The sequence below is a fragment of the Rhineura floridana genome, chromosome 11 (assembly GCF_030035675.1).
Source record: "Rhineura floridana isolate rRhiFlo1 chromosome 11, rRhiFlo1.hap2, whole genome shotgun sequence".
Lineage (NCBI taxonomy): Eukaryota > Metazoa > Chordata > Lepidosauria > Squamata > Rhineuridae > Rhineura > Rhineura floridana.
This window is the reverse complement of record NC_084490.1, coordinates 25,740,119-25,759,913: the sequence shown is the minus strand read 5'-3', so window position 1 is coordinate 25,759,913 and position 19,795 is coordinate 25,740,119. Positions and strand designations below refer to the sequence as shown.

The 19,795-nt window shown below is 39.7% G+C and overlaps 1 protein-coding gene across 1 annotated transcript; it reads right to left on the bottom strand.

Annotated features, from left to right (window-relative positions):
• Positions 1–1,005: 1,005 nt before the first annotated feature.
• Positions 1,006–12,469, bottom strand: LOC133367590 (vomeronasal type-2 receptor 26-like). The gene is made up of 6 exons (XM_061591686.1): positions 12,342–12,469; positions 11,325–11,616; positions 8,204–9,046; positions 6,656–6,883; positions 5,148–5,274; positions 1,006–1,916 (listed from the first exon to the last, which is right to left on the bottom strand). The coding sequence occupies exons 1-6, from the start codon at positions 12,467–12,469 to the stop codon at positions 1,006–1,008; spliced, it is 2,529 nt and encodes an 842-aa protein (XP_061447670.1).
• Between the last annotated feature and the right edge of the window lie 7,326 nt (positions 12,470–19,795).

Below are 19,795 nucleotides of genomic sequence, written 5' to 3'. Positions count from 1 at the left end.
GTGCCTTCAATGAAAATGCTGGATACAAGACTGCTCACAAGAAGAGACATCTCATAATGATGTATGGTCAATTCTTGGCACATGGTTGCCTTTGGTTCCTTTGGGAGGAAGGGTGGGATATACATTTAATAAATAAATGACTTTGTTATCTCTTTAGCAGGCACTGTGTTTCTCTGCGGGATGGGATAACTACCAACTGTATCTCCCAGAATGGCTCCACCAGTGTGTTTGCACCTTGCCGACCTTGTTGCCACCTTGCCCTTCCCCCTTTAAATAGTCTGCACTTTGATGTAAACATAAGTTATAATACTTCCAGTGACATGTACATGTTCCATAACAGGTGATATAGGCATGTTATGTCTCTTTTCGAGACAACCTTTCATATATCCCTCTTCTAGCAATACTGTGTGTCTTAAGTTACTTTGCAATATGAATTCCCCTATAAAGAGTGTGCACCTGTCTCTTTGTGGTTTTGCTAGGATTACACTGACATAAAATACTTTTAAAAAGCAAAAAGAAAGAGATGAAACATTTTGTTAAAAAAATTGTTCTCCACATCAAAAAACTGTTGGTTTTCGTAACATTTTTTATAAACTACCAATTCATAACAAAATATGAAGGGTTTGTACAGTAAAATCATAAATACATCATATCCTTTTGCTAACAAATTATCTAATTATGCTGATGAATCAATGCAACTGATCTCCACTTCACTTTGAATAGAGTGATCGGGGCAGAGGTGGGGACACTCCATCATGTGATGCTTGAAGAATACATGAAATAAAATAAACTGGAACAGATATTCTAGTTCATAGAGCCACAGAATGAATTTTTAAAGAAAAATGAACGTTTTTCACAAGCCTCTTCTTCCTCCTCTCTTACCACAAAATAAAATTATAGGATGTGAAGTCATGCTGGAAAGGGAGTCTACAACCGGGGTCCAGATTTGGGATCTCGCTGTGTCCAGGGACATCACTGAATATCAGCAAAGACTTAATAAAAGGATTAGAATTTCTGTTTTTTTCTCATGATAAGCTGACCTTTTATGTTCAGGTCTGGCCTCAGCACAATGATGTAGCATTTAGGGAAGAAGATGCAACCCAGCAGCCCAGCACTGGAGGCCAAGATAGAAAAGATCTCGACAGCTACCATGTATTTTCCCTTGGTGCTCAGATAGGTTGGAACAAATGACAGCCACACGCTACAAAACACCAGCATGCCAAAAGTGATTGACTTGGCTTCATTAAAAGTGTCTGGTAGCTTCCTAGCCTTGAAAGCCACAGTGAAGCTTACAAAAACCAGGAAACCCATGTAACCCAAGACACAACTAAACATTGTCACAGATCCCTCATTACATTCCAATACAATTTCTTCAGCCACTGAGTGCATGTCAACATCTGCGAATGGGGGAGAGGTAGTCAGCCATACAGTACAAATGGTTGCTTGTATAATGGAGCAGAGAAGAACAATGGAGTTGGCCACTCTTTTCCCCACCCATTTCCTCATGCTGCTTCCGGGCCTGCTGGCGTTGAAAGCCACAACCACTGTGATGGTTTTTGCTAACAAACCAGACACAGCCACTGAGAAGACCATGCCAAATGTAGTTTGACGGAGGAGACACGTCACCTTCTCTGGCTTGCCAATAAATATCAAAGCACAAAGGAAGCAGAGCAGGAGAGAGATGAGGAGAGTGTAGGTGAGGTTCCTGTTGTTGGCTTTGACAATGGGAGTGTTGTGGTGCTTTATAAATGTTGCTAGCACCAGAGCTGTGATCCAGGAAAACAAAAGTGCAAAAATGGCTAAAGTCATCCCCAACAGTTCCTCATAAGACAAGAAGATTGCTACCTTGGCAATGCATTGAGTTTGTTCCTTGTTTGGATAGTGATCTTCTTGACATGCAATGCAGAAATCTATGTCTGGGGAAATAATAAGACAGATCATATCACTAAGTTGAGGACACATTGCTATTCTGTAGCATCAAATGAACTTTCTGTAAAGAGGTTGTTCACACTACATTGGTTGAGCACTACAGCAAAATAATTTTAGTAGTGAAGCTATGGTTCTCCCCAAATAATTCAATGTACAGGAAGTGATTCTAAGACAAGTTAAAATTGACTTCAACACTGTTGATTGTGCTGTGTTCTTTACTGCACCTGAGGTCAGCAAGGACCTGATGTTTCAGGGCAGGCCTTATGACACACAACACCTAGACACTCACCCCCCAGCATTTTAGAGTTCTAGATTCCTTTCAGACACAAATCATCTGTTCTTTTAAAACAAATGGCATGACATTATAGAATCTGAAACCAGCAATGGTTGAGAAAGATTTGTCATAGACAGCAGATAACAGATAACAGGAATCTCAGAGTGAAGAAAGAAGTAGACAGATCCTTGCACTCTGCTCAATGTACATACTATAATGAGGTACACACTTAGTTTGCACTTAGTTGTTCATGATGGAATTATAAAGAAAGGGCCAGGGCCAGAATAGGCTCAAGACATTTTCCTGCTTGAAGCAAAGGATGAAATGGCGCGCACACACACACAATTCCATGTACAGAAGATGACTGAACTAAAGTTGAAGCTTACTTCAACAGTGGTGATAGGACAGTATCCTTCACTTCACCAGAAGCGAGGTCACTCCCTCTGACAATTTGGCTGCGAAAAAAAATCTAATGTTTTCTTCAAGAATAATAGTGGGAGGATCCCTCCGCCTGTGCTGCCTCTGAGACGGGCTCCCGTCTTGGATGAAACTTATCCAGTTTTAAATTCAGTCAGAAGGGTTTTTTCTGACTGGGGATGATTTCTTCCGGATAAGGAAGAAGCGTGAGATCTGCCACATAGTTTTGTTTTGATTGTTGGAGCCTGGAATTCGTCAGAATTGTCTGTCTTCCAGCAGTTCAGACAGAGCGAGGATTTTATGCTAGCTCAGCTGGATAAGTGACCCGTTTTTTTTTAACGGACTAGCAGGCAAACCTCCTGTCTACATTTATCATTTTCTTATCTATACACCTAAAGAGATTTGTCAAAGTAACAGCAATTAAGATAACCTAGATGAGGTAAGACTTTCCTTCTTTATTTACGGAACTAAGGGGGAAGAAAATATAAATAGCTTATCTTTTTTTTTTTATTGCAAAAAGCTGACATGGAAAATTGCGTTTTAAAGATTACAACGGATGAGAGCTTTCTGATTGGGAGAGATAAGAAATCTTTTTGATTTACAAGACTTTTGTGTAATATATATAAGGGACTATTTTTTCTGATCTACTTTTTTTTTTGTTGACGAATCTGCTCATTCTTTCTGCTACTAGTTATTTGAACGCTGTGAACTAAAAGCTGTTTTTGCACTTCTGGACATTTAAGAGATAAGGACTGTCTAGCGTGTGACGTTAGTTGGTTGGAAAGATTAACTCCTTTGTAACTGGATAAAGAAATAAACTGCTCTTTGCTTGGGACATTGAAAATTGAAGGAGTTTTGTTCTTTTGGTTTTAAGAATGGCAATTAAGAAGATCATGGATGTACAAGAAGGGACTTTATTTCTAGACATGCTTCAGAAAATAATGGATGGGATTAACTCAATAAAACAAGAACTGAGAAATAATAGACAAGCGTGGAGAACTGAATTTCATGAAATGAGACAGGAGCTGAAAGAAACTCAGGATTCTATGAGAAAGGAGAATAAAGATAGATCTGGAAAACAAAAAAAGGATGAAAGAGAAATTAAAGGCAAGGTTCAATCTATGGAGATTGGCTTAAATATGGACATGAAAAAAGATTTGGATTTCCTGGTTGTGATGGATCCTGGAGATAAATATTACAGTTTGGAATACAGCGCTGTCTCTGAAGGAATTGAAGAGATTGGAGATAAAGATATTATTGGTTCAAAAAAATTCCTGGACTGGAAGGATTTGATGGAACTTGAAATGGAGAAAGTTAATAGAATTAATCCCTGTTTTGTGTCAATGGAAAAACCTTCAAGAAATGTACTAGTGTATCATGTGGAAAAGAGGAGCAGAGATGCGGCTTTGAAACAATACTTCAGTGTTACGTTTGGATTTGATGGTAAGAAAATATCTGTGATGGAGGAAATTCCTATCAGACTTTTATTATATGACTATGACAGCAAGATTTTTGGGTGCGTAAAGATGGAAGATGGACCCAATATGGATAATGACAGAAGAGTGATTTGAAACTACTGGACTCAGTAGATTTGATGAGTTGGATTAATTGACATGTTTATTTAGAAAAAAAATTGATTGACATATATCTCAAGGATTGGAAACTTCTCTTTGACTTTTTGTGGAAGATTAAAATGATATGATGTTAATGAGATTTGAAACCAACTAAGATAACCGCTGGAGGAAGGTGATTTTATAATCTATTAAGAGATAGGTTTGTTATATATTATAGATTTATAGCTGAACTATGACAAATCGGAAGTCAATATTTTTATATATATGTATTTTTTTGTATTGTATTAGTTATTGATTTGTGTTGTTTTCTTTGTGTATTATTTTGGTTTTGAAAATTAGAATAAAAATTAATTGAAAAAAAAAGAATAATAATGGGAGGAGGGAGTATTTTTATGTATGTGGGTGTGTATCCATGTGTATGGGAGCTGTATGACTTTGTGTATACATGTGTGCTCTATGGATAGATATTGAGTATGTATGTGTGGTTGGCCCTCTATGTTTGTATTTATCAGGTTTGTGAGATTTGCCCATTTTTCCTCTTGTTCATCCCCACTGTTGGCATAAGCCCCCTTGGGGGTTGGACAAGGGAGAATGTGGTGTTTGGGTCAAAACAATCTTCCTACCCTTGCTGCACTTTAAGATTGTTGAAGTGCCTGTGCAAAACAATCTTAGGATTGTGAACCCCTCTATGTCCCCTAGTTTTGAAAGCAAAAAGGTTTAATTTTAACTGTTGGGTTAAAATAAGGAGAAATCACAAACCACATTCTGAGTATGGAGCCCCTGGCCACTATTGAACTGATTTCTTCATTCAGATAAGTGTGGAAAATATGGTCAGTGACAGCAATTGCCAACCACTTAAGCAAATAGGAAATTTGAACCATTTATAAATATTCTGGACTGGATATATGCTAATACATATATGGTTGTTTCTTCCATGCACTATATGATCCTACCTGTCTGTGGAGAAATCTTTCCCTTTGGACATGGCACACAATCATAGCAACAAAATGGCTTCCCTTCCTTCTTTCTCTTCTGATAACCAGGATAGCACTTGTCATTACAGAGAGAAAGGGGCATCACCTATTCAAGAAAGAAGAATTAGAACTGGGAATTTTTTTATTTGCATTAAGTTTCAGTTAAGCAGAATGTGCCAGAGCATGATCTGTTTGATTTGAAAGAGCTGTTGATACATTTCACAAGATAATAAGTGCAACCTATGGGATAGTGTGACAGAGGACTGAATCACTCCTAAACCAGATATTAAATTATGTTACCCCAGAAATCTATGTAGTTTATTTCCTTCATTTCTGAGGAAAATTAGCTTTAAAAAACAAATGGGAAAAGGATGGAGAACCACAAAATGCACTTCTGCCCTCTCTTTGCTACTGTTCATGAGAGCCCACAAAGTATTGGATATGGCAGCTGAACTGACTTAGGATAACAGCCTTAATGAAGCTCAGAAAAGAGAGATTTCCATCCTATATTCCTTTTCGTGGCCACCTGCAGTCCTCTGAAGTACTGTTGGTCTCTCCTGAACAATTTATTTTATTTAGAAAATTTGTATATACTGCTTACAAGAACAAAAGACTTCTATGTGGTGTACATTGCATCATGGTAAAGAAAGCTGGTGTGCAAAGGGGGGGGACTGCCAAAAATCAGAGTTGATATTAAATAACATAGGGAAGCTCAGGGAAAAACTTTCCAGTCTTTTCTTCCCCTTCTGAGGAGCTCCCTGTACCACATCCCACATTGTTTTGGAGCCCCACCCACCCTTTGGAGACACATTGGGGGATTTCAGTTGATCCAAGTGTGGAAGAGGCAACCTGGAAATTTTCCTTCCTAAGTTAACTTTTCATAAGGTACAATCCAAACCTAAGATCTGCTGGGATAAGTGAGTTAGGATCTGGTGGATCTCTGCCTCATCCAGATAATTCCTGGCTCAGTGCGACTGCTCATCCTGGCTCTGCTGGAGATACACTGGTTTAAACTCCTCATTATGCTCAGTTATGACTCATCTGACCGAGCCAAGACCCTAGTAATTTATGCTGGCATAAGCCCTGAAAAAATGGTGTTCCAGTGGAGTGATGGGGGCAGGACTGGGGAGGGGGATATATGCTAGATCCTAACTCCATTCAGCTCTGTCATGTGGCCTAGCAACCTTGCTGAACCTACTCTGCCAAAAAGGGGAGGTTAGTAAAACTCTATCCTTTCCTTACAGTTTTCTTTCCCTCTGTCATGCTTGGCCCAAGCCTTTCCTGAATGAAGTTTGGATCTGGCCTACTTTATTCTGGCATAATTTAAAATGGTATAAATTATTAGACTTGCTTGCAAGTGAACATGCATAGGACTGAACGGTAAATGTACCAAGATAAATATACTGAAATTGTTTTTTTATATACGGGGGACTATCTCCCCCCTCTCCATTTTCTTATGGAAGCTACAGGCTATAGAAACCTCTCACCTGATTAAAGCTTCTGGGCCAGGTGATGGCATCCTCATCAATGCTCAGTTCTTTCCCTGGAAAAGCCCAAGGATTCATTCTTCCCACTTTCAATCTTACAAAGGAGTTATTTGGAAAAGTTATCACATTTGTAATATCAAATCCCAAAGTCAATTGCCTATCCTCATTGAAATGCACTGTTTCTCCAGCACTGTTGTTAAATGTGATGTTCCTCAGAATTGGATGGAGCTAGCAGGAAGGACAACAGAAATTAAGTAACAATTGCATACTGGTATTTTTGGAAATGATTGTGTTACAGCTGTCCTTGATGGAGTGATGTTACTTTGTCCAAAATATATATATTTCTTGCAAATGAAATTTTATGGGGTTTTTGTTTTGTTTTGCTATAAGAAAATAATGGTGGAGGGGATTAAATCTCCTTTTGGGTTCTGGATTTGGCAGTAGGGAAGAAGAAAACTAACAGTAAGTGGTGAGAGTAAATAGAAATGTCATTAGTTTACTATTTGCCCAGTGGAGGTGAATAGGTTGAGATTTCATTCCATTCATATACCTTTGAGTTCTGAGGGATGGAGGGCAAAACAAACATATTCCAGCTCAATCACTGGGATAATATGTAGGATTGTTTTGATTGTCCCCCAAATTGGTGAGGATCATCTGATGTTAACATGATACTGAACTTTCAGTGTTATCAGCCCAGGCTTGTAGAATGCTCTTCCAACAGTATTAGTATTAATAGTACAATATTAATAGTATTAATTTTTAAATGTTTGCTGAAAAGTTTTTTATGCTTCCAAACTTGTGCAGACAATTAAGAAAACATATTTCTGTAATAATTAGCTAGTTATCTGTGAATTTAGTTTTTATATGATTTACTTTTTACTGTATGTGTAATAGTTGTACACTGCACTGATATTTTTGTAATGAAATTACATGCACAAGTTTTTTTATAAATAACTAAATAAAATGTGAAACAGAAAAAATACTCCTTTTTTATTCAAGTTTAAGTAAGGGTGCTAACTACTAAATGCAAATTGGAGAAACTTCACTGGTTTACTTTGATTCCAGTTCTTGAAGTGGTGTTGGATGGGTTGAGAGTGACCAATAATTGTCACCATTTTTTTCTTGTGGTCGATATTATTACATCTAGCCAAACATCTCTTCTTTCTTTTTTCTCTCAACTTGAAGCCAACTCATTCTCTTTCCTCCTCCACACTTTAGACACTGGATCTACCCAATACCAAAACCATGCTACACATGACATTCTATGGCACTGAGTGTGATATGGAAAGACTGTTATTTTGATTTTGGATGCATGTGCCATGGCCTTGATACATATAAGATATTGTGCTCTTATATTAATGCACTTTTTTCTCCTGGCCTTTGACACCTGAGATGTATGTTTTCAGGACCCATTCTGTTCCTGTGATTGTAATTTGTTTTGTTCTTTTTTTAATATTGAACTTTAAACTGCTGTAACCAACCCTGGGACCTGCTGATAAATGGCAGATGATAATAACAGCAGCAGCAGAATCCTTCAAGAGCTATTACCTGCCATGGCTGCATATTCTTGTGATCTATGGCGACCATTATTCTAGATCTGGATCTGGATGAGTACATGGCATGTACAGCATTTGCCAAAGCATAGACAGAATTGTAGATACTGTAGCTATGACCAGTCATGCTCATTTCAAAGAAAGGACCAGAAAGGTTCTCTAAGCTCTCTTCCCCAGAGCAGGTTTTCACATCATCATCATAAAAACTGACATTTGGAAATGAACAGTCAAATGCTTGCTCCCAAAATGGTTGGATGAAGCCATCTGAGTTAGCTAAATCAGGCCTTACGTTTTGAAGAAAATTTTGGAATTTTGGCATATCTTTTGAGTGAGTTGAAAAGGCTAAGGCACCATGGAAGACTTCTATACTCCAATATTTTTGAAAGGCCACTGCAACAAAATCCAACTGAGCAGCCATAATCCACACTTTACTAAATACTTTCCCATAGTCAATTTCTCCTTGCTGAAGCAATGATCTCAAGGCTATCATGGCCTTAGTTTCTCCATGGAGAATAATAGTGTTTGCTTTACTTTCCATAATGTTGACAAATGTTTTGTTCCAACTTTCTTGCAATTTTAGTAATTCATCAAAAATATATGTTGCAGCAATTTTCTCTGTGAAGGCAGAACAAATTCCATTCTGAGAAAGTATTGGTTGAAAGTTCTTCAGAAAATATTCTCCACTGTCATCATTAAAGCTCATTAGACCCACCCACATCCATCTGAAGTGTAGAAGTAGTTGAACAATCCCCTTGTATTGATGGATTTCATTTGGAATCATCCAGTATAAATTAGGGAAATGGGAATTCAACACAGGGGCAAAATCACCATAACTGAACTAAAGGGAGGGGGGAGAGAGAGAGCTGTATTACAATGAATAAGGAAACATTCTGATGTATACACAGTTATTTTATGGATTCCAAATATTTTGTTTTTATTTGATTGAACTCAAATGAAGTTTCTACTGGAATTAAAGTCTGCTGTTTCCTGGATAGGAGAGAGCTTGGTTGACTGATTTTATGCTTTTGTAAAAGTCCCAGCTTCGCCATTGTAAAATTCTGTATGTTTGGCTGCTGTTCAAGAGAAAACAGAAGCTTCAGCTCATGCATATTGCTGTAAAATAATTTCTAAGACAAATATATCCAGGCGTGGTTTCAGTTTCATGTGAAGCTTGAACTCCTTGTGGGACAGAAGGGCTTTGTATGCTTTCTCTGCATGATTATGTGAGTATTGTAGTATGCTCTCCTGAGTTTCATTTGAATGTTGACCTCTAAAATGATAGTTGTAAGGCGCATATATTGACTCAGACCTTAACCTGAAAAAAAAAAGGCTGGGAATTGACAATAGTGAGGCTATTGCTGTTTGAGCCACCAGGGCTCCTGGATTGTGGGTGGTTGTTGTCATTTTTCATATTGTGTTGTGATTTGGGATATATACCCATCAACTAGAGTTAATAGCCCCCCTCAATATGTTAGTGAAATTTCTGTTGCATTATTATAACTGTTATTATTATAATTCTTACAGCTTTAACAAATAAAGATAAAATATGATGTTTAAAGTAGGCTTGTGTGTGTTCTTTATGTTCCATTTTTGAAGTGGAAAAGAAAGCTGAGCATCACCATTTCCAATGCGATGATAAATAGCCACATATCACCGTTTCAAAATTACATCTGGCATTTCAAGAAAGAGATATCTATATTGTAATCTTGTTAATTACTAATAGTACAATCCTAACCATGTCTACTTTGAAGTAAAACTTAATGAATTTAATGAGGCTTTGCTCCCAGGTAAGTGGGATCAGAACCTTTTTACTTTCACAATCTCTTTATCTGGAAATCTAATTACTCTTTCATGACACCAAGATGAAATTCGCTTGAAAATGACCTCATGAAAATTTGACAGCAAATTTATATTAATATGAACATATTTGTATACTGTTTGGACCAACATAAACTTCTTCTTTTTGCAAAGCAGTTTTCCCTTGTGAGTGTTTTTGCAAGTGAATGCATTTTTGCATGTTTCACTACATGCATGGAATGGAACAAAAAGGAACTCACACCCACCAGCCCTTCAAGTAAGTGAGGGAGGAAGGGAGATAACACTATACTCATTATATTCAACACTTGGTAGAAACAAACACAGCTGGAGAAACAATGAAGACAAAAAACCATGTGAAGATATAATAATTAGTGTAGGTGTATTGTTTGCTGATAAAGAAAAGATTGGGAAAGGAAGGAGGAACACAAACTAGTCCCTTATTCTTCAGTAAAAGAGTTGCAGATATTTTATACAGAAAAGAAGATAGTTAATTAAAGGATTTTTTTTTGTAAAAAAAGCTACTTTTCCAAATGAATATGCTCAAAGTAGCTCACAGCAAAGCAAAAAAATGCAGATCAATAACAATTAAATATGCGTAAATCATTTCAAGATGTAACAGTAAAAAAAATTAAGATGATGATGATATATATAAGCTCTAATTTTATATGAAGAAATCCTGACTAAAATGACTATATAGTCATACAGATAATGTAAAATTGATGTTACATTTAATGGAAATAGGACTGGCTTTTAAAATGGGGTGGTCATGGTTCTTTTTAATATTCTAATTTTTTCCTTCTTTTACTTCAAAAATAGACAGCATTTTCCATTTATTTTAGAAAACAAATGAACCATGTATATATTTTTTCTGTAACACTATTTTGAATCTCATATTTTGCAATATCCCATAGTTTAATTTAATCAAATGGTTGCCAGTAAGAGGTGTCACTGTTAGAGGGCTCTACATAAAAATGCAGTTATCCTGCATATGTCTTCATCACCAGGCAACCAAAGTCCAAGGCATACTTACTTGGAGTGGGATGGTTGCAGCAGAAAAAAAACAGTTTCAACCATGCTGCACTGGATGTTTGTGACTCAGTTCTGAAACCCTAGATGCTTTCTATTCACAGATGTGGATTTATCTAAAGGAGTGATAATAATCTGGGAGTATTATTCTTCTGAGTTTGGATTTCTTCTTTGACTACAGGAATATACGCTCATAAACATACCTTTCCAGGAAGGCAAGGGAAAGACAAAAAATGGGTCACATGTCTGAAAACCCAATGGTCATATTATACCTGTGGCAGCTTGTAGATGTCCAAAATGGCAGCCAAATGGCGAGATGTTTCAGAGCCCAGACCCCCAATGGCTGCTATCAAGTCTTTCTGAATGTCACACTTATAATTGGGGATGAATTTATATCTTGTGGGGAAAAAATCCATGGCAATCTGATACAATCTATTCTCAATGAAGTAACTCTCAGAGATGTGGAATCCCAAGGAGATGTTGGGCAAGATGTGGAGATTTTCATTTATCTCACTTACAGCAAATACAAAGGCCAAGACATGCTGATAATTCTTTGTCACAAACCTGTAAGAAAAGTTAGATTTTGTATCACAGAGGAATGCAACAATTAGCTTTAGTAGCTTTCCTGCTTTATTAGCCTTCCTGCCACTTCTAAATTTAGATTGATGCATATAACTCTAAATATCATTAAAGGTACATTGCTTTGGACAGAGTGCTGAGAAGTACACCAGCATTTTAAACTACATTGGACCACAGTAAAAAGTCATAGTCTCTGTTTATATATTGCTTTGATTCCTGACAATCTTTAACAAAGTTCTGTCACAATACAAACTTTATTTGTATTGTATGACAAACACCCTTCTACAGCGTCTGAATAAAAACCATGTTATTTAGAAAATACTCCTTGATTATTAATGATCTCTCAATCAGTAATAGCTAACTTTTCTCAGAAGCAGGACTACCATTGGCCCATGGCCAATGCTTCAAGGGCTACATGTCAAAGTGGGTGTGGCTTATGTGCAAACTGGATGTGGCCATAGCATAGAAGTGGGCATGACAAGCACTGCAGTTCCCAAGGCTACCTTCCAAAATACTATGGGGTCTACATCCAAGTAAGCATACATAAGTTTGAGGTGTAACACCGCAATTCTATAGATACTTACATGGGACAAAGTCCCATTGAATTCAGTGGAGCTTAGTAGATATGCATAGGATTACTCTGTTAAAGTCTTTAATAGTTCAGAATGCAAAGATAAGTGCATGTAACAAAAGTAACAACAGGTACTTACATTAAAAATTTTGAATCCAAGTTAGGATATTCTCTAAAGGAAGGTGGGTCAAGAAATCCAATAATCTGAGAGGAAGTCCCACCAATCATGAGGCTCCCTGTCTTATAATACTGGTGATGAATAGACATCGGGTTCCGAATGGTACATTTAGCAGTATGCTCCCAGAACATAGTGTGAGGTATATGCAGCAACAACAGTAACACTTCTAATAACATCCTCCTTCTTGTCTTGTAGGTCTTGTCTACATGCAAAATTTCTCTTCTGACCTTCTGTAATATTTAAAACTCTTCCCACTTCTCCCACTCTCTCCCAATATAGAAAGTTATCAGGAATCAGAATGATGGTGCCCTGCTTTGTTCTCTAGTTCTGAATGTCAAACACGGGGATTAAAACCCCTTTTTTCTTTTTAACCTTCCTTAGAGTGTTGTTATGACACAACTTCTCACAATCAACATATGGGGTTGCTCAAAAGTAGAATTAAGTAGTATCTCAGGTTTATTTAATCCAAGGGATCCACAGGGGCCTTGGCTAGAATTACAGGGAATATAATTGAGAATGAAAAGACTTGTAATTAGAGAATGAACAAGTCATGCAATTAGCTTCCTCTGTAAGGATTCTTAGTGGAAATATGATTAGCATACTTACTGGTGGGGAAAAAAGATGTTGATGGGACTGATGAAAACTATTTTGTGTTCCAAAGTTTGGTGAATGGACACTTGAAGATGATCAAATGAAGAGATCAAGGAAGCATGGAGGTAGCTTATGATGAAAACAGCTAGCCTAATCTATCTTGATCTTTCTCCTATTTGGTCACATGGCTTAATTCTTATTTGTATGCTATGCATGGATGAACAATAATGTGGAAAAAGGTTAGTGTTGCATGGAATGTTCTCATGACCAATTCACAGGTGTCTCCATCTCTGCTGCCACTAGAAATAGTACATCTATTATCACAGGAACAGAGCTTGGAAAAGTTAATTTTTTGAACTACAGCTCCCATCAGCCTAATCCAGTGGCCATGTTGCCTAGGGCTGATGGGAGTTGTAGTTCAAAAAAGTAACTTTTTCAAGCTCTGCACAGGAAGTATGTTGCCTTACTGGACATACAACCCATTTAATTCTAAGTTTTCACTATTGGTATGGAGAAGCTGGGTTCAACTGGAATTCTGTGTGAACCCTGATACAATATGTGTCATTTGACTTTGCTCTGACCAATGAACATGTGTTGTGGCAAATCAAAGAAAGCCATTTTAGTGTAAGCTATTATTGGTCTTTGTAAGATGATGTTAAGCAGCCTGTATGAACAGGACATGGCAAACAACAGATAGGAACAGTTTGCACATGCCTAATACCCCCCTTCAGCCTAGTACCTCTATTGCAGCCCATAATTGTCCCTTGTATGTAATGTATTTCCTCCAGCAACCATATTCCACACAAATTAAAATAAGCACCCTCATTTGAATTTCCTTATAAGTTAAATTGATGTACCCTTTAAAGCATGATCTGATTGGTGAAGATGCCCCCCATGATTCAGCCACGGATTCATGATGGAAATTTAATTGCCATGACTCATGACCACTTACTGCTTGTGCCCTTTGTTATGTAATGTCACCCATACGAATCCCACACACTAATGAGATCACCTTCCAAATTAAGGTTAACCCCCACCAATATCCGCTTTCCTACGCCTAGACTATTCTCAGACTTCCCATACATAGGAACTGAATCAGACCATTGGTCTATCTAGGTCACTATTGTCTACTCTGACTGTCAGTGGTTCTTCAAATATTTATTTATTTATTTATGAAAATATTTGTATACTGCTATTTCATTAAAAACATCAAAGTGTTTTACAAATAGCTGGAAATTATCTGTGAATACAACTTGTGGGAAATGTGTTGAAAGTGAGGATCATTTTGATCACATTTGATCCTGCTCTACTCAGGATAGGCAGAAAAACATTTCCATACTTCCAACTCTTCTTATTTAATGGATCCATAAACATTATAGTTGGCTATATTCCACAAGTGTAGGTACTGAGTGGCTTTTCAGCATGCTGCATTCATTCCCAAAGACAGACAAACCATATGATACCTGGTAAATCCAAACGTGAGTAGTGAACATTGGGAATTTAGTCTAAATGATTAGTTTACAAAAGAAAAAAAAACTTTACAGAAATTTGAAAAATCTGAAATCTATTTTTTATGATTGTGTGACCAAACACATGCCTGTTGCTAAACCTGTCCCGCCATTTAGGACACTTTCCTACTATTTCTGGTTTCTCCTTTCCCATTTGTGGCCTATGTCTATGTATTTTCCTTTGTTAGTGTATGAAACTCCCCCCACCTGTTAATTCCCTAATAGGCAAAAAACCTTGCGGTTTAAGAACTTACATGTTACCAAATTCTTCCAAGCTACACAGCAAGTGGATTGGACTGTGAAAGACCAACCCAAATTATTTGCATTTTGACAAATTTGTAGGGCAGTCCAATATCTCAGAGAGGAGGTCAGGTCTCCTGCTCCCCAGTGCATACACTATAGCTGCCCAATTTCCTTGCTTTTTAAACTTTGATAGAAATATCTGTGGGGTATAGGTACTTTCTTAGACCGCAAGAATTTTCCTGCTTTTTAATCCGGCAGGTAAGAAATGGGATCCTGTCCAAGTTTGCTGAGAATGGATTGATCATTGGCATGCTTATTGAGTTCAGTGGGATTTACTCCCCTGCAATCATGCTTAGGATAGGTGAAACTGACCATAGGGGATGGGGAGGGAAGGAAGAGGAGGGAGAGGGGAGGAAATGCAGAGGGGAGGACTGGGATGGGAGCAGGCAGGAGGGGGACGAGAGGAGAAGGACCTGTTTGATCATTTGCATGTTTATTGAATTCAGTGTGATTTACTCCGATGCAATCATGCTTAGGATAGGTAAAAGTGACCAGGGGGTGAGGGAGGGGAGGGCTGGAGTGGGCAGGGGAGGAGGAAGAAGGAAGAGGGGAGGGGAGGAGGAAGGGAGAGGAGAGGGGAAGGAGGGGGAAAGCAGGTCTGATCATTTGCATGTTTATTCAGTTCAATGGGATTTACTCCTATGCAATCTTTGTTAGGATAGGAAAAACTGGCCATGGGGCAGGAGAAGGGGGAGGGGGGAGGGGGAAGGGGAAGGAGCATATTGGAGGGGAACAAAGGAAGTGGGAGGGGAGGTTTGATCATTTGCATGCTTATAGAGTTCAATGGCATTTACTTCTGTGCAATCATGCTTAAGATAGGTAAAATTGACCATGAGGAGGAGGAAGGGCAGGGGGAGGAGGGGGAAGGGGAAGGAGGGGATTGGAAGTGGATGGAGATGGGTAAGGAGGGGCAAAGTAATGGGGAGGGAAGGGGCAAGAGGAAGGGGACAGGAGGGAGAAGGGAGGGTGAGTTTGATCATTTGCATACTTTTTGAGTTCAGTGGGATTTATATCTGTGCAATCATGTTTGAAAATGGAAATGGACTGCCTTCAAGTCAATCCCAACTTATGTTGACCCTATGAATAGGGTTTTCATGGTAAACAGTGGTCAGAGGTGGTTTTACCTTTGCCTTCCTCTGAGGCTGAGAGGCAGTGTGCCTCATCCAGTGTGCTTCATGGCTGTGTGGGGATTCAAACCCTGGTCTCCCAGGTCGTAGTCCAACACTGACCTGGGGGGGGGAGGGGGAGGGGGAGGGGGAGGGGAGGAGATTGGGTGGATGGGCACTGGGCAGAAGGGAAGCCCCTTTCCTTTCCAAAAAGAAAACATTGTGAACAGTATCATTGCTTTTCAGAATTTCCCCCACCTTTTTATTCTATAGCAGGCACATGTAGCCTCCCACCCAAATTTAAACCAAAGCTGTCCCTGGCCACATCCACACCAGGCCTTTATTTCACTTTGGACAGTCATGGCTTCTCTCAAAGAATCCTAGGAAGTGTAGTTAGTGAAGGGTGCTGAGAGTTGCTAAGAGAAGCCCTGTTCCCCTCACAGACCTTCAATCAGAGTGGCTGACTGTTAAATCAGTCTGGCCACTGGACCTCTCTCAGTGGAACAGAGTTTCCTTTCAGTGCCCTTCACAAACTACACTTCCCAGGATTCTCTGAGGGAAGCCATGACTGTCTCACATGAAATCAGTATGGTGTGGGTGTGGCCCCCTGATTAGGCAAGCCAAGGAGCTGTGAGTCTGGCTTGTAGAACTCTGAGAGTTGGTTCTTACTGAGCATGCTCGACATTATCATAGGGTTCCGGCTAAAATTTATTAAATTAATTAAAAATCAGACAGGCATTTTTTAGACTTTACACTGCAGAAGATGAAGGTCAGAGTATTGGCCAAGGTCAGTATTGGGATTACAGGTACTCTGTGAACATGGCTGATTTTTAATGAATTTCAACAGATTATGAGAACTCAAAAAAAAAAAAAACCCCGAAAGGGCTCTGAGTTTTTTCTCTCTCTTTTTACACTTTGAAATCTCTATTCTCTCTGACTGTTTTGTGTATCGCCACAAAATTTGAGAGGGTTTTTAAGCAAGCGTTTCTGAGTTCAGGACTATACGTTTTGTAAGGGTTTGTTTTGAAATGAGCTTATAGGAACCATCAGAATGGCATGGGGGTATTTTCAATTTAACATTGTGGAATGTCAAAAATCCACACTGGGTATAGTATACAGCCACTCTTGTGGCTGTATAATAAAGTGTTTGTAATACTGATTAGAGCATTTTGTAAAGAAATGAGGGGAATATGTTTAAGGATAACAACAGGTTATCAGCACAGCATCAGACCTTTGGGGAGGACACACCTGACCTCACCCTATGGCCTCATAAAAAGCCAGTGTTAGAAGGGAAAAGAGGGAGAAGGAGAAGCAAGAGATGTGGCCAGTGACAGAAACAATGATAAAAGCACTGAGAAGCTGTGTGCCACCTGCTCTGGCACAGGAAATGCTGCGGCACCACAACTCCCCCCATCGTCGATACATGGGGGAGAAAGGAGCAGATCTACAGCTGAATAAATGCTGCAAGGACTAGGGAATGAATTCCCCAAACTGCTGAAAGCTGCCATCAACCGCTACAGAAGAGTGAAGGCCAGGCTCCCAAAGGCTGGGAGTTGTGCTGCCACTCGCTGCCCTGACCAACACGCCACCGCCAAATGGGCTTTGGCATTGGCCCATGCAGCACAGAGACCAGCAACACCTCTCTCTCCCACAACAAGCAACAGAAGAGGGAGAGCTGAGGGCAGAGAAAGTTTATAATCCTAGCACTCCGCCCCTGCCCCATTGGATCCGAGGGCACACACAATCTCCCTTCTCCCAGGTTGAACCACCTGAGTCTTCCCTAAAGAAAGTGGGGTGGAGGCAAAAACACCCCCACTGAAGTTGGGAACAGCATTGTAAGACACCTTGGGAACATTTTCCCCTGCCCACTTCTCTGCCATCATTGCATCCTCAAGTAGCCATCCAGTGGAACTTTTCTGTATTGTCAGGGGTCTGTTGACATTAACTCCATGAAATTGAGTTTTAGACCCTTTGGAGCCCCACTGAATTGTATGTAAGGCACTTTGAGGGTTAAGTTGCTTGTCTAAATAGCAATCTTGATGCCCCATCCATATCCGCTGTAGTCCCTAACGTGGTGTCCAGTGCAATTTCTGCTGCAACTTCTTGGGATTGGTTTCAGTTGATGCAGCTGGATGATGTGGACAAGATGCTTGCAACAATGAGACAAACAACATGTCCTCTCGACCCTTTTCCTTCTTGGCTTTTTAAACCTTGCTGAGGAGGTTTGACTGAGTGGATCCAGGGTGTGGTTAATGCATCATTGCAGGAGGGACTGGTTTCAGCTGCCCTGAAAGAGGTGATAATCCAACTGCTCCTGAAAAAGCCCGCCCTAGACCCAGTGGTTTGTGACAACTACCACCCAGTTACAAATACCCCACTTTTAGGGAAGTTGATTGAGAGGTTTGTGGCACAACAATTGCAAGTACTGTTGGATGAAACAGATTATCTTGACCCATTCCAGTCTGGGTTCAGGCTTAGTTATGGGACTGAATTGGCCTTGGTCACCCTGATGGATAACCTCTATCGGGAGAAGGACAGGTAGAATGCGACCCTGTTATTTTTACTTGATCTCTCGGCAACTTTTGATGCGATTGACCATGGTATCCTTCTGGACCAACTTGGTGAGATGGGTATTAGAGGCACTGTTTTACAGTGGTTTCAATCCTATCTCCAAGGTCGTTTTCAGAGACTAGCATTGGGTGATTGTCTTTTGGCCCCCTGGCAGTTGTGCTGTGGGGTGCCACAGGGTACCATTTTGTTCCTGGTGCTGTTTAACATCTATATGACCTTGAGAGTGGTGATCAGGAGATTTGGGATGAGGTGACAACAGTACGCTGACAATATCCAGCTCTGTTTCTCTGTGACAGCTGGATAGGGAGAGGCCGTGCAACCCCTGGAGTGCTGCCTGGACTTGATAGTGGGCTGGATGAGGGCCAATAAACTGAGTTTGAATCCTAGCAAGACGGTGGTGCTGTGGGTTGGCAGTTCCTGAGTTTGGCTAATTGGTCAGTTGCATGCTTTGGATGGGGTCGTACTCCCTCTGAAAAAGCAGGTCCGTAATCTGGGGGTGCTCCTGGATCCATCTTTGTTCCTAGAGGCCCAGGTGACCTCAGTGGCTAGGAGTGCCTTTTACCAACTTCAGCTGGTAACACAGCTGTGGCCATTTCTGGACCAGGATAGCCTGACCACTGTTGTCCATGTACTGTTAACCTCCAAGTTGGATTACTGTAATGTGCTCTGAGTGGGACTGCCCTTGAGGTTGGTCTGGAAGCTGCAGCTGGTGAAAAATGTGGCAGCAAGACTGCTCACTGGGGCAGGGTATCACCAATATGTCACCCTGTGCTGAATGAATTGCACTGACTACCTGTTAGCTACCTGGTTAAGTTCAAGGTTCTGGTTGTGGTGTACAAAGCCCTATACAGCTTGGGACCAGGATACCTGAAAGACCTTCTTACCCCTTATATACCCAGTTGATCACTGCAGTCTGCAGGTGAGGGCGTCCTGCAGATACCATCTTATCAGGAGGTCCATTGTGCACAACTTAGGAAGTGGTCCTTTAGTGTAGTGGCATCTGCCCTTTGGAATTGTCTTCCCTTAAATATTAAACAGGCGCCATCTCTGTTATCGTTTTGGCACCTACTGAAGACCTTCCTCTGTCAACAAGCCTTTTAAGTACAGACCGTATCCTTGTCTGTATCTGTGTTGGGATTGCTTTTTAATACTTTTTTTTTAGTATCTGTTTTTTAATATGTTTTTAAGGATGTTTTGTTTTAATACATTTTAAATTCTGTTTTATAGTGTTTTAAGTGCTTGTTTGCCACCCTGGGCTCCTACTGGTTGGAAGGGTAGGATATAAATCTAATAAACAAAGAAAAATGTAGGTTGGGGTCTAACCAATGAATACTCT